This window comes from Panulirus ornatus, chromosome 59 (assembly GCF_036320965.1).
Source record: "Panulirus ornatus isolate Po-2019 chromosome 59, ASM3632096v1, whole genome shotgun sequence".
NCBI lineage: Eukaryota > Metazoa > Arthropoda > Malacostraca > Decapoda > Palinuridae > Panulirus > Panulirus ornatus.
The window spans coordinates 8,286,591-8,302,480 of record NC_092282.1 but is presented as its reverse complement, the minus strand read 5'-3'; the positions used below and the strand labels follow the sequence as shown (position 1 = coordinate 8,302,480).

General features: G+C 38.9%; 1 protein-coding gene across 45 annotated transcripts in view; it reads left to right on the top strand.

Moving 5' to 3' along the window:
• Nucleotides 1–15,890, top strand: part of LOC139767191 (muscle calcium channel subunit alpha-1-like) — a 1,449,841-nt gene that overhangs the window by 1,208,791 nt on the left and 225,160 nt on the right. For 38 of the 45 annotated variants that reach the window (XR_011717010.1, XM_071696301.1, XM_071696297.1 and 35 more), the window contains 2 exons: nt 9,676–9,759; nt 12,445–12,513. Coding sequence is in view for 44 of the 45 variants with exons in the window: in XM_071696301.1 (XP_071552402.1) it covers nt 9,676–9,759; nt 12,445–12,513 (153 nt within the window). In the remaining variant the exon portion in view is untranslated. Of the gene's footprint in view, nt 1–8,572; nt 8,657–9,675; nt 9,760–12,444; nt 12,514–15,890 lie in introns of all 45 variants that reach the window. The other 7 variants (XM_071696276.1, XM_071696278.1, XM_071696286.1 and 4 more) reach the window with 2 other exon arrangements.

Genomic DNA, 15,890 nt, shown 5'->3' with positions numbered 1-15,890 from the left:
TTGCGAGGTGTTGGCTATGGAAAGAGTTGTGCGCAGGAAGATGGATGTGCTGGAAATGAGATGTTTGAGGACAATGTGTGGTGTGAGGTGGTTTGATCGAGTAAGTAACGTAAGGGTAAGAGAGATGTGTGGAAATAAAAAGAGCGTGGTTGAGAAAGCAGAAGAGGGTGTTTTGAAATGGTTTGGGCACATGGAGAGAATGAGTGAGGAAAGATTGACCAAGAGGATATTTGTGTCGGAGGTGGAGGGAATGAGGAGAGGAGGGAGACCAAATTGGAGGTGGAAAGATGGAGTGAAAAAGATTTTGTGTGATCGGGGCCTGAACATGCAGGAGGGTGAAAGGAGGGCAAGGAATAGAGTGAATTGGATCGATGTGGTGTCCCGGGGTTGACGTGCTGTTGGTGGATTGAATCAGGGCATGTGGGGCTTCTGGGGTAAACCATGGAAAGCTGTGTAGGTATGTATATTTGTGTGTGTGGACGTATGTATATACATGTGTATGGGGGTGGGTTGGGCCATTTCTTTCGTCTGTTTCCTTGCGCTACCTTGCAAACGCGGGAGACAGCGACAAAAAAAAAAAATATATATATATATATATATATATATATATATATATATATACAACCATGGAGACATCACACACCCCTGAAGCAAACCTACATTCACTGAGAACCAATCACTTTCCTCTCTTCCTACACGTACACATGCCTTACATCCTCGATAAAAACTTTTCACTGCTTCTAACAACTTGCCTCCCACTCCATATATTCTTAATACCTTCCACAGAGCATCTCTATCAACTCTATCATATGCCTTCTCCAGATCCATAAATGCTACATACAAATCCATTTGCTTTTCTAAGTATTTCTCACATACATTCTTCAAAGCAAACACCTGATCCACACATCCTCTACCACTTCTGAAACCACACTGCTCTTCCCCAATCTGATGCTCTGTACATGCCTTCACCCTCTCAATCAATACCCTCCCATATAATTTACCAGGAATACTCAACAAACTTATACCTCTGTAATTTGAGCAATCACTCTTATCCCCTTTGCTTTTGTACAATGGCACTATGCACACATTCCGCCAATCCTCAGGCACCTCACCATGAGTCATACATACATTAGATAACCTTACCAATCAGTCAATAATACAGTCACCCCCTTTTTTAATAAATTCCACTGCAATACCATCCAAACCTGCTGCCTTGCCGGCTTTCATCTTCCGCAAAGCTTTTACTACCTCTTCTCTGTTTACCAAATCATATTCCCTAACCCTCTCACTTTGCACACCACCTCGACCAAAACACCCTATATCTGCCACTCTATCATCAAACACGTTCAACAAACCTTCAAAATACTCACTCCATATCCTTCTTACATCACCACTACTTGTTTATGGATGGGGTTGTTAGGGAGGTGAATGCAAGAGTTTTGGAAAGAGGAGCAAGTATGAAGTCTGTTGTGGATGAGAGAGCTTGGGAAGTGAGTCAGTTGTTGTTCGCTGATGATACAGCGCTGGTGGCTGATTCATGTCAGAAACTGCAGAAGCTGGTTACTGAGTTTGGTAAAGTGTGTGAAAGAAGAAAGTTAAGAGTAAATGTGAATAAGAGCAAGGTTATTAGGTACAGTAGGGTGAGGGTCAAGTCAATTTGGAGGTAAGTTTGAATGGAGAAAAACTGGAGGAAGTAAAGTGTTTTAGATATCTGGGAGTGGATCTGGCAGCGGATGGAACCATGGAAGCGGAAGTGGATCATAGGGTGGGGGAGGGGGCGAAAATCCTGGGAGCCTTGAAGAATGTGTGGAAGTCAAGAACATTATCTCGGAAAGCAAAAATGGGTATGTTTGAAGGAATAGTGGTTCCAACAATGTTGTATGGTTGCGAGGCGTGGGCTATGGATAGAGTTGTGCGCAAGAGGGTGGATGTGCTGGAAATGAGATGTTTGAGGACAATGTGTGGTGTGAGGTGGTTTGATCGAGTAAGTAACGTAAGGGTAAGAGAGATGTGTGGAAATAAAAAGAGCGTGGTTGAGAGAGCAGAAGAGGGTGTTTTGAAATGGTTTGGGCACATGGAGAGAATGAGTGAGGAAAGATTGACCAAGAGGATATATGTGTCGGAGGTGGAGGGAACGAGGAGAAGTGGGAGACCAAATTGGAGGTGGAAAGATGGAGTGAAAAAGATTTTGAGTGATCGGGGCCTGAACATGCAGGAGGGTGAAAGGAGGGCAAGGAACAGAGTGAATTGGATCGATGTGGTGTACCGGGGCTGACGTGCTGTCAGTGGATTGAATCAGGGCATGTGAAGCGTCTGGGGTAAACCATGGAAAGCTGTGTAGGTATGTATATTTGTGTGTGTGGACGTGTATGTATATACATGTGTATGGGGGTGGGTTGGGCCATTTCTTTCGTCTTTCATCTGTTTCCTTGCGCTACCTCGCAAACGCGGGAGACAGCAACAAAGCAAAAAAAAAAAATAAATATATATATATATATATATATATATATATATATATATATATATATATATATATATATATAAGGCAGCAGTGTGGTTTCAGAAGTGGTAGAGGATGTGTGAATCAGGTGTTTGCTTTGAAGAATGTATGTGAGAAATACATAGAAAAACAAATGGATTTGTATGAAGCATTTATGGATCAGGAGAAGGCATATAACAGAGTTTATAGAGATGCTCTGTGGAAGATATTAAGAATATATGGTGTGGGAGGTAAGTTGCTAGAAGCAGTGAAAAGTTTTTATCGAGGATATAAGGCATGTGTATGAGTAGGAAGAGAGGAAAGTGAGTGGTTCTCAGTGAATGTTGGTTTGCGGTAGGGGTGTGTGATGTCTCCATGGTTGTTTAATTTGTTTATGTATGGTGTTGTTAGGGAGGTGAATGCAAGAGTTATGGAAAGAGGGGCAAGTATGCAGTCTGTTGTGGATGAGAGGGCTTGGGAAGTGAGTCAGTTGTTGTTCGCTGATGATACGGCAATGGTGTCTGATTCATGTGAGAAACTGCTGAAGCTGGTGATGGAGTTTGGTAAAGTGTGTGAAAGAAGAAAACTGAGAGTAAATGTGAATAAGAGCAAGGTTATTAGGTACAGTAATGTTGAGGGACGAGTCAATTGGGAGGTAAGTTTGAATGGAGAAAAACTGGAGGAAGTGAAGTGTTTTAGATATCTGGGAGTGGATTTGGCAGCGGTTGGAACCATGGAAGCGGAAGTGAATCACAGGGTGGGGGAGGGCAGCGAAAGTTCTGGGAGCATTGAAAAATGCGTGGAAGGCGAGAGCATTATCTCCGAAAGCAAAAATGGGTATGTTTGAAGGAATAGTGGTACCAAAAATGTTAAATGTTGCGAGGTGTGGTCTACAGATAGAGTTGTTCGAAGGAGGGTGGATATGCTGGAAATGAGATGTTTGAGGACAATATGTGGTGTGAGGTGGTTTGATCGAGTAAGTAATGAAAGGACAAGAGAGATGTGTGGTAATAAAAAGAGTGTGGTTGAGAGAGCATAAGAGGGTGTTTTGAAATGGTTTGGTCACATGGAGAGAATGAGTGAGGAAAGATTGACAAAGAGGATATATGTGTGAGGGAACAAGAAGTGGGATACCAAATTGGAGGTGGAAAGATGGGGTGAAAAAGATTTTGAGTGATCGGGGCCTGAACATGCAGGCAGGTGAAATGCGTGCAAGGAATAGAGTGAATTGGAACGATGTGGTATACCAGAGTCAACATGCTGTCAATGGATTGAACCAGGGCATGTGCAGCGTCTGGGGTAAACCGTGGAAAGTTCTGTGGGTCCTGGATATGAAAAGGGAGCTGTGGTTTCATTGCATTATACATGACAGCTAGAGATTGAGTGTGAACGAATGTGGCCTTTCTTGTCTTTTCCTCACGCTGCCTCGCGCACATGCAGGGGAAGGGGGGTTGTCATTTCATGTGTGGCGGGATGGCGACGTGAATGAATAAGGGCAGACTATGAATTACATACATTTGTATATATGTATATGTCTGTGTGTGTATATATGTGTATACGTTGAGATGTATAGGTATGTATATGTGCGTGTGTGGATGTGTATGTATATGCATGTGTGTGTGAGTGGGTTGTGCTATTCTTTCGTCTGTTTCCTTGCGCTACCTTGCTAACTTGGGAGACAGTGATAAAGCATAATAGAATGAAATAAGATATTCTTTCTTTCTTTTCTTTCAAACTATTCGCCATTTCCCGCATTGGCGAGGTAGCGTTAAGAACAGAGGACTGGGCCTTTGAGGGAATACCCTCACCTGGCCCAATTCTCTGTTCCTTCTTTTGGAAAATTAAAAAAAAACGAGAGGGGAGGATTTCCAGCCCCCCGCTCCCTCCCCTTTTAGTCGCCTTCTACGACACGCAGGGAATACGTGGGAAGTATTCGCTCTCCCCTATCCCCAGGGATAAGATATATATATATATATATATATATATATATATATATATATATATATATATATATATATATATATATTATCTCTGGGGATAGGGGATTAAGAATACTTCCCACGTATTCCCTACATGTCGTAGAAGGCGACTAAAAGGGGAGGGAGCGGGGAGCTGGAAACCCTCCCCTCTCGTTTTTTTTTAATTTTCCAAAAGAAGGAACAGAGGGGGCCAGGTGAGGATATTCCAGAAAAGGCCCAGTCCTCTGTTCGTAACGCTACCTCGCTAACGCGGGAAATGGCAAATAGTTTAAAGGAAAAAGAAGAATATATATATTTATATATTTTTTTTTTTTTTTTATACTTTGTCGCTGTCTCCCGCGTTTGCGAGGTAGCGCAAGGAAACAGACGAAAGAAATGGCCCAACCCCCCCCCATACACATGTACATACACACGTCCACACACGCAAACATACATACCTACACAGCTTTCCATGGTTTACCCCAGGCGCTTCACATGCCTTGATTCAATCCACTGACAGCACGTCAACCCCTGTATACCACATCGCTCCAATTCACTCTATTCCTTGCCCTCCTTTCACCCTCCTGCATGTTCAGGCCCCGATCACACAAAATCTTTTTCACTCCATCTTTCCACCTCCAATTTGGTCTCCCTCTTCTCCTCGTTCCCTCCACCTCCGACACATATATCCTCTTGGTCAATCTTTCCTCACTCATTCTCTCCATGTGCCCAAACCATTTCAAAACACCCTCTTCTGCTCTCTCAACCACGCTCTTTTTATTTCCACACATCTCTCTTACCGTTACGTTACTTACTCGATCAAACCACCTCACACCACACATTTTCCTCAAACATCTCATTTCCAGCACATCCATCCTCCTGCGCACAACTCTATCCATAGCCCACGCCTCGCAACCATACAACATTGTTGGAACCACTATTCCTTCAAACATACCCATTTTTGCTTTCCGAGATAATGTTCTCGACTTCCACACATTTTTCAAGGCTCCCAAAATTTTCGCCCCCTCCCCCACCCTATGATCCACTTCCGCTTCCATGGTTCCATCCGCTGACAGATCCACTCCCAGATATCTAAAACACTTCACTTCCTCCAGTTTTTCTCCATTCAAACTCACCTCCCAATTGACTTGACCCTCAACCCTACTGTACCTAATAACCTTGCTCTTATTCACATTTACTCTTAACTTTCTTCTTCCACACACTTTACCAAACTCAGTCACCAGAATATATTTTATTTTATTCTATTATGCTTTATCACTGTCTCCCACATTAGCAAGGTAGCGCAAGGAAACAGACGAAAGAATAGCACAACCCACTCACACAGACATGGATTTGTATGTAGCATTTATGGATCTGGAGAAGGCATATGATAGAGTTGATAGAGATGCTCTGTGGAAGGTATTAAGAATATATGGTGTGGGAGGCAAGTTGTTAGAAGCAGTGAAAAGTTTTTATCGAGGATGTAAGGCATGTGTACGTGTAGGAAGAGAGGAAAGTGATTGGTTCTCAGTGAATGTAGGTTTGCGGCAGGGGTGTGTGATGTCTCCATGGTTGTTTAATTTGTTTATGGATGGGGTTGTTAGGGAGGTGAATGCAAGAGTTTTAGAAAGAGGGGCAAGTATGAAGTCTGTTGGGGATGAGAGAGCTTGGGAAGTGAGTCAGTTGTTGTTCGCTGATGATACAGCGCTGGTGGCTGATTCATGTGAGAAACTGCAGAAGCTGGTGACTGAGTTTGGTAAAGTGTGTGAAAGAAGAAAGTTAAGAGTAAATGTGAATAAGAGCAAGGTAATTAGGTACAGTAGGGTTGAGGGTCAAGTCAATTGGGAGGTGAGTTTGAATGGAGAAAAACTGGGGGAAGTAAAGTGTTTTAGATATCTGGGAGTGGATCTGGCAGCAGATGGAACCATGGAAGCGGAAGTGGATCATAGGGTGGGGGAGGGGGCGAAAATCCTGGGAGCCTTGAAGAATGTGTGGAAGTCGAGAACATTATCTCTGAAAGCAAAAATGGGTATGTTTGAAGGAATAGTGGTTCCAACAATGTTGTATGGTTGCGAGGCGTGGGTTATGGATAGAGTTGTGCGCAGGAGGGTGGATGTGCTGGAAATGAGATGTTTGAGGACAATGTGTGGTGTGAGGTGGTTTGATCGAGTAAGTAACGTAAGGGTAAGAGAGATGTGTGGAAATAAAAAGAGCGTGGTTGAGAGAACAGAAGAGGGTGTTTTGAAGTGGTTTGGTCACATGGAGAGAATGAGTGAGGAAAGATTGACCAAGAGGATATATGTGTCGGAGGTGGAGGGAACAAGGAGAAGTGGGAGACCAAATTGGAGGTGGAAAGATGGAGTGAAAAAGATTTTGAGTGATCGGGGCCTGAACATGCAGGAGGGTGAAAGGCGTGCAAGGAATAGAGTGAATTGGAACAATGTGGTATACCGGGGTCAACGTGCTGTCAATGGATTGAACCAGGGCATGTGAAGCGTCTGGGGTAAACCATGGAAAGTGTGTGGGGCCTGGATGTGGAAAGGGAGCTGTGGTTTCGGTGCATTATTGCGTGACAGCTAGAGACTGAGTGTGAATGAATGGAGCCTTTGGTGTCTTTTCGTAGCGCTACCTCGCACACATGAGGGGGGAGGGCGTTGTTATTCCATGTGTCGCGAGGTGGCGATGGGAACAAAAAAAGGCAGACAGTATGAATTATGTACATGTGTATATATGTATATGTCTGTGTGTGTATATATATGTGTACATTGAGATGTATAGGTATATATATTTGCATGTGTGGACATGTATGTATATACATGTTTATGTGGGCGGGTTGGGCCATTCTTTCGTCTGTTTCCTTGCGCTACCTCGCTAACGCGGGAGACAGAGATAAAGCAAAATAAATAAATATATATATATATATATATATATATATATATATATATATATATATATATATATATATATATATATATATATATATATATACACCATTTCCCGCATTAGTAAGGTAGCATTAAGAACAGAGGACTGATCCTTAGAGGGAATATCCTCACATGGCCCCTTCTCATTTGGAAAATAAAAAAACGAGAGGGGAGGATTTCCAGCCCCCCCTCCCTCTCCTTTTAGTTGCATACATGGGAAGTATTCTTCCCCCCCTCATCCCCAGTGATAATAATGGATTGAATCAGGGCATGTGAAGTGTCTGGGGGTAAACCATAGAGAGTTTTGTGGGGCCTGGAAGTGCAAAGGGAGCTGTGGTTTTGGTGCATTACACATGACAACTAGAGACTGTGTGTGAACGAATGTGGCCTCTGTTGTCTTTTCCTTGTGCTACCTCGCAAGCACGCAGGGGGAGGGGGTGTCATTTCATGTGTGGCAGGGTGGTGGCAGGAATGGATGAAGGCAGCATGTATATATATGTATGTGTGTATACATATATATGTCTGTGTATATATATATATACAAGTATATACATTGAAACGTATAGGTATGTATATGTGCGACTGTGGGCGTATATGTATATATATGTGTATGTGGGTTGGTTGGGCCATTCCTTCATCTGTATCCCTGCGCTTCCTCGCTAACGCGGGAGACTGCAACAAAGTAAATAAATAAATGAATGAATATATATATATATATATATATATATATATATATATTCAAATGCCTTAAAAGGTTTCAATAATGCGTTTTTACTAGACTGTCTTATTGTATTATTCATTGAGTATTGTTATTTTCTTTACTTTTTGTGTAGTATTTTTCTAAAAGTTTGGCCAAAAATAATCAGACAGGCATTATAGATACCAATAATTAACCATTTTCAACATGGACATTATTTTAATTAACGTTTCACATTGTGTTTTTATTTATTGATTGCACGATAGTTCAGATGAACTAAGGTGTCATTGGTTGATGTCTGTGCCAAATACATTATTTTCATATTTTTTGATGTAGAGCCTAATGTGTTTTTTATCACCATTGCTCATTTTTCATAGACTTAGAAAAAGAATCACCAAAAACAATTTGCAACATTTGGAAGCAGCTTTTTACTCAACCATATTGCTACTATTTTGTTTCTTTTAGAATGCTCAAATAATGCCCTGTTTATTTTCATCCTCTGCGCCATTTGCAGTTTTATTTTCTAGATCCGTGGAATATCTTTGACTTCTCTGTGGTGCTGGGCAGTATTCTCGACATTGCCTACTCCAAGTTGGAGGTTTGTAAGAAGCCATAAAAGTTCGTGAGAAGCGTTTGTAGGGTAGCTGCTGCAGTAGGAGTTGGTCTAAAATAACCGTATGGCTATCAAACGCAACTAAAAAAATGTCATGTGATGGGGTTTGCTGTCTGGAGTTTTATGGATGTTATTTTATAGGGCTAAGGTGAAAAAACTCTTTACTCATTCACCCACAAGACTCAAAAGTGGCGAACCTCATCATAACTATCCACAGGGGAGATGCTGTAGGGTTTGGCAATAGGTGCCACATGAGCAATAATTTTTGAAGTTGACTGCCTTTAACCAGCAGTATCTTAAAACTTCTTTTTTCAGTGAGAGTCTGCTGTAGCTGTGCCCTCTTCCACATTACCACAGCCAAACTATACACACAGTAATAAAAGGAATTCTTGTGACTAGGGCTGAATATGGTTTGAAACTGGGTCTGGATGGATTGTTATTGCTTGTGTGATATTCTTATTCATCATTCTTATTTATCAAACATAGTATTATTCATTAAATTAAATGATTTATAGTTTTACATAATATTAATCATCAAATCAAATGATTTATAGTTTATGTCAGATTATCAGAATTTTGTTAAAGTAACCCAGTACTTGCTTTCTTTTATTACAGTGTTACCCTTCTGGGTTCAGAATTCATTGATTTGAAAACAGAGCTACAGAGAAACTAAGTAACAATCCACACTTGCTCCAAAACATGTTCAGTCCTCTTGATCCCAAGAAGCAGTCTTTTATCATTATAATGAACAAGCTTCAGTGACCCTCATCTTCTATTCTACTATCAGTGAACCTGCAGCACCACCTTTAATTTGAGCTGCCTAAACTCAGCATCAACATAGAAAATCTAAACTTCCAAATCCCATTGTGACTCTGATCTCTCGTAATTATGACATATCTGCTCTGTGAGTAAGGTTGTGGCTGCCAGCACTATAGGTAGTCAGTCAGGTAGTTTAGAAAGGTGTTTGTAGCTAATGTGTTCTTCACTTTCTGTACTGTTTGCAGTATTACTTTGGCGACGCCTGGAATGTGTTTGATTTCATCATTGTCCTTGGCAGCTTCATTGATATCGTCTACTCAGAGGTCAATGTAAGTATCTTTCCACTAACACAGCTCTTAGGAAAAGCCCACTTGCATTATTCCAGTATGCATACCTTCCCAATAACTAATACAAAATTCTTTTGCTCTCCAAGGTCTTTTAGAAGATTCCAAGATACTCATTCATATAGCCAGAGAATACAGCAAGGAAATGATTCAGTTAGGAATATGACAAAACTTATTATGAAATATAAGTTTGTGTGTTTTAGGTACTACTGTCTAACAAGCAAGTAGAACAAGAGAGAAATGAAAGTGGTTTATTTTTTGTAGAATGGAGGTACTTGAGAGTTGCAGTATTGTTTTAATTGATTGTGTTATTATCCTCTTTAAAGCATAATCCCAAAGATTTGCTACATTTGTGATCCAAGATAAGTTCTTGGAGGTATTTCTTTTTGAAGGCACATTACACCTTGATTTATTGAATATAGTACACATAAAGGATTTTCTGGTAGGTTCCCTCCACAAGAAGTGATTCAAATGACATTTTTCAATGTTAAAAAAAGGTTCTTTTAGCTCTGCAGTGAAAGGTACTTTTGAACTTTTTTGACATATGTACTGCACTATATGGGAATCATTCAGCAGATGATGTACTAAATGCATTAAAAATGTATGGGATTGCTGACATAGCAGTGCATTTCAAGCCCTTTATGATTTCTTAATTGCTTTTGTGGAAATCTTGAATGAAGAAATAAGGATATTTCAGTATAGACTGCATCTTTATATTTAGACACATTCTGTCTTTAAATTAGTAATTAATTGCATTGAGCATTTTATCCTTGTCTGAAGAGAGATAATCTTTTGGTGCTTTTATCATTTTGTAAGTTGATATAACATAGCTAAAAACAAGTACTTTATGAATTTATTGCTATGTAATTATAATTTTCACTAATCCTAGCTCCAGGGTTGGCAAAAATCAGAAAAACCTAGGTGAGTTTGCTTTATTTCAAGCATAAACCTAGGTTTTGGGGTTCAGAAAAAGAAAAAAATGTCAGTTAAAAGAAATTACTAAAAAAAAAAAAAAAAAAAGAATTTACAAGTAAATTGTTGTTGTCATTTTGTTTCATGGGAATTAGGGGAAAAATGTGATTTACAAACTACTACAGGTAATACATAACCCAAAGTACTTTAGAGGAAGGGTTAACTCATATAATGCAGAATTTCATATACATTTATGATCAGTGGCAACAAAACTGAAACTGTTTTTGGTAATCAGACACTGAGTATAGAGTATGTAGATACAGTAAAACATTACTAATCCAACCTCATTTGATCCAGTTACATATGTTTTTGATAGGGAGAGCTTTATCATGGTTATTATCAGCCAGAAAATAAGGTTGATGATAGTTTAACAATGAGATTTTTGAGCTCAGTGGAAGTTTCAGATAAGGATTGTGAAATGTGAAATGCTAAGTGCCTTTTTGGTGCACTTGGGTAAATATAATTGAAAAGTATGTTTAATGCTCTTTCATCATGGATTATCATGGGGTTATTTATTGCCGAACCATTGAAGTCTACCATTAAGAGACAGGGGTCTCTTGAATAACATTGATTTAATTTAGTTTTACTCTGTTACAGATATGTTTTTGTTGAAAAGAAAAAATATAATGAAATTAAGTGGTTATTCCTAAGGCATCAGAGCCCCAGTAACATCAATTAAGTGTATCTTTGTTTTGTCTATAACTATCTTATCTTTTAGTATAGTCTTTCTGAATTATATGTGACATTTCTTGCACTAAAGGCAAGTTATGGCAAGCAGAATTTTTTCCAGTCATTTTGACTACTGACAATTTTTACAGTATATTGAAGACCAGTTGCAACATGCCCAACTTGTTCTTAAGAATTATTCTTATGTCACTTTGTACTATAAAGACAAAATATATGTGAAAAGGTTTAAGATTTGTGCCAATAGTTATGCATAGAGCATCCTGAAGATATTGGGAGGGAGGAAAAGATAAATGTATGTGTAAAGGAAATTTTCTAAAAAGGAAGAAAAGGCAGTCTTTAGAAAACAATGTGGACTTTGAGAATGCATGAATTACCACCAAAAGTGGGTAAGAGGGCACCCTTTTTACTTAAATGATAATGCTTCCATGGTTAACCAAGGTTAATCAGTCTGCCTGTACAAACTATTTTTCTTCTTATTCGACAATAGTATGTACAGAAAAAATTAATGATGATTGTACATTTAGCCACAGTTATCTGGATGGGTAGTTATGACTTACTTATTTTGTAATATATAAGCAAAAGAGAACTAACACTTTCTTGTACATAAAACCCCAAAGCTAAAGAGAACCTTGTGTTGGTTGAATTTTCACTCAACACCCCTGTGTTTTTGCCAATCCTGTTTCTTGCAGATTTCACTCCAATTCCATAATACTGTAGAATAACTAATATATATATATATATATATATATATATATATATATATATATATATATATATATATATATATATATAATGTATATTAATAGAGTCTTTCAAAAGCTTTTATTAATAAGTCTGTGTATTTAATCTTGAAAACTTCTGAAAGATCAAGTCCTATGAGACTGAAATCCATCTGCATTCCACCATCTTGCTATTTCACCTCGGTGTCTCGGGCATGGCTGAGCACTGGTGTGGCCCTATCATTTCTCCTGGTGTTCGTATGGTGTTCTCACGTGTAGGCTTCCTCACCAGAAACTAGTGAGCACTCAGGCGCAGGCGACCGCAGAGAGCATGGGCGCCGAGTACCACAGGACCAGAAAGGTTTGTCCTGCGTACTACTAGGTCTGGAGGTTGTACTAGCAGATATTCACTCTTGCTCTGAAATCTTTGGAAAAGCACATCAAATCATTCTGTTCTTAGTGAAAAGAGTTTTTTATTACTGCATTTTTCATAAAGATGGTGAATCCACATGCTTATTTCCTCATAGTGGAATAGATAAAGATTACTGAATTGCAATAAATATGTAATGAAATTATTAACACAGTATCTGTAGAACCTACATAAGATCTGTTTTTAGATAGTATTTGATTTTTTTTTCTTCACTGCTTAAGATACTGAAATAGAGGAAAATAAGTTTTTGCCTTTTTTTGCACTATGGACCATCTTTACTTATTTTTTAAAAGTTTATTTTTTGAAACAGTACAACTTCCACACCCAGTTGAAGTAAATGTTGTAATTGCTCCAAAAATGTGGCTGAGCTATGGCTGTATCTGGCACTGTACTGGTTATCCCCAGGTGCTGTACTGATGCTGTTGTCAGTGTCCATGCTGGTTGTTGTTGGTGGATGTATTGACTGTTAAAAATGGGTGTATTGGTTGTTATTAGATACTACACCTAAGTATTTACAGTGAGAGCAGTGACTGTTGTCAGTGGATGCTTAGGTTATTACCAGTAGGTCTAATAGCTATTGTCAAAGGGTATGCCATAAACAAAGTAGAAATATGGAGTCTTCCAGAATTTTGTCTGTTGTAAGAGACCTCTACAGTGGCTTACCCCAGTCTAGGAATCTGTAGCCAAACTTAACTTAATCATGGGCCCTATAGTGTGCAAGGTCCCACATTATACAAGAAAATACAGTGTTTGATGCCAGGAAGTGTGTAGGTTGTTGCCTGTTGGTTTAATGATTCTTAACACTGAGAACACTGGTTGTTGTCAGTGAGATAATGATCCTTGTTGGTAGATGTAATGGCTTTAGTGAAAACTGTACAGTTTGGTATCATAGGATTTTTTTATGTGTGTGTCAATAAGTGTATCAGTCGTGGTGAAAATCTGTATTATTGTCAGTAAGGATACTGGATGTATTGGTTATTGCTGGTGTTCATTGTTGGTTGATGTATTGGTTTTGCAGTGGCATTCATTATCACTTGCTGCATTAACTGTTGTTAATGGGTGGATTGATCTGTAGCAGTTTGATTTTGTAGAACTAGCTGCTGCATTCTTACTTGCTAGCTGCACATAAGTTTGTAGGTAACTATTCTGTGCATAACTTGATCTTTTCTAATACTAGCATTTATGATGACCTCTTCATGCCCTGCTGGTTTATCATTGCATTATCAGCTGTGGTGTCAAGTGTTTCAGTGGCAGAATAAATGTATTCTCTTCCCGGTTATTAATGCAGTATGATTAAAGGTAGAGATTGTGGCATATGTATTGTTGTGATGTTGATTTCTTTACTGGGGAAACCAGTACATTGGAAATATGTGGCACTGTGGTAGCATCAGCTATCATGAGTACCAGATACTGAGGTACAGCCCATACATTGCCAGGCATAATCTTCGTACAGTGTCTGAGGCTATGAAGGTGCCTGCAGAGGCCTCCTTGGTGATGGTGTTGGCTGTCTAGGGCTGCTGCTTGTCCTTAGTGTTTGTGATTTTGTGTACATTTTCCACCTGCTTACATGTATACACACCCTTGCACACATGCATGCCATCCTAGTCACCAACACAAATGCACACATCTGCATGTTAATTCTTTAATATCCACCTCAAACACACACACACACAACTCTGAAGGTGCATGTTATTTTGGTCTTATTTAATTTGTTTATTAAGAAACACTTTCCATAATGCATTGAATACATGTTTTTGATGACCCTTTTTTACACACGCTGGCCATACGTACACACATTATTGAGTAATTACAGACATTGCATTAATATAACAATAGAAGTTTTATGTATGTTTCAGGAAGATGTAGATACTCCTCAGAAACTTGTGAAAACCAACCAAAAGGTGGTTTTGTAGGTATCAAAAACTATATGTGGTTAGCAACGAGATAAACGATGGATATTTTTTTCATTTGAATATTTCTCACTTCAGATGTATTAGATATTGCATTAAGATTAGTACCATGAATTGATATGAAACAGTACTCTAACATAGCATTTTTATTCCCTGTCTGGTGGAGGACCACATCTGAAGTTGCAGGTATGTGCCCTTCAGGGGTGCCCTAGGTGTCTGTTTTATCTTCATGCAATTTTGCCTTATTACAGGTTATGGTGTACAGTAATAAAACAAGCACTATACCCTTATCTTCACCTCCTCACTGAGCCAAATACCCTTTTCCCATTGGTCTACTTATCAAAGGTTTCTTTTGTTGTACCAAAGGTAATTTGTAAACTTGTATGTCTGATCTTCCATACAGTGTTGGAAAGAGAGGAGCTTCATTTCATGGTACATCAAACAAAAACGAGAAATCATTATTTGGAGCTCTATTTTTTTTCTTTAAGCATAAAGCCATCTCGTTTACAATCATATGTCCTAAGACATTTTTAGGTTGGCCTGAAAAGTACATTTTTTTGTTCTTTTCATTTCCTTAGCCATATTTAAGAGATAGTTACTATACCTAGTATCATGAATAACTCTTCAACATTTACAAAGATCTTTTGCCACTTGATGAACATCCACAAATGAAGGTCTTTGCATTTAGAATTCCTACCAAACTTTCAAGGTTGCATTATTTGTTGGGGTGGGGAGGGGGGCATGTATGGATGCCAAATGCATCTACAGGAAAATCACTCTTAGTTACCCCCATGACACAACAGAGGAGGAAAAAACATAGTATTTGTCAGTATTACCATATTTCCCAATTTCTGTATAACATTTTGATAAAGTTACTAGGAAGTATATTTATGAATTATCATGTTTGTGAAGGAGTAAAAGCAGAATAACAATCATTCTATCATTATTTGAGGTTGAAAAATAAACATTAAGGCATAGATATAAGCAACACTGACTACCCTTATATTTGTTAGCAGTGAAGAAGCAGCCTCTCTTTGGATATTTCAAGGCTAACTTTACTTTTATGTTGTTAATTTTTCATTCTGTAAGGATGAAACATCATTGAAAGAGTAGAAATGCCTCAGATGTTTGAAATAGGTTTAGACAAAAATCTGTGTGGATGTTAGAGGGTAAATGTTTTTTTATTTATATATTTTGCTTTGTCGCTGTCTCCCGTGTTTGCGAGGTAGCGCAAGGAAACAGACGAAAGAAATGGCCCAACCCACCCCCATTCACATGTATATACATACACGTCCACACACGCAAATATACATACCTATACATCTCAATGTACACATATATATACACACACAGACATATACATATATACCCATGCACACAATTCACACTGTCTGCCTT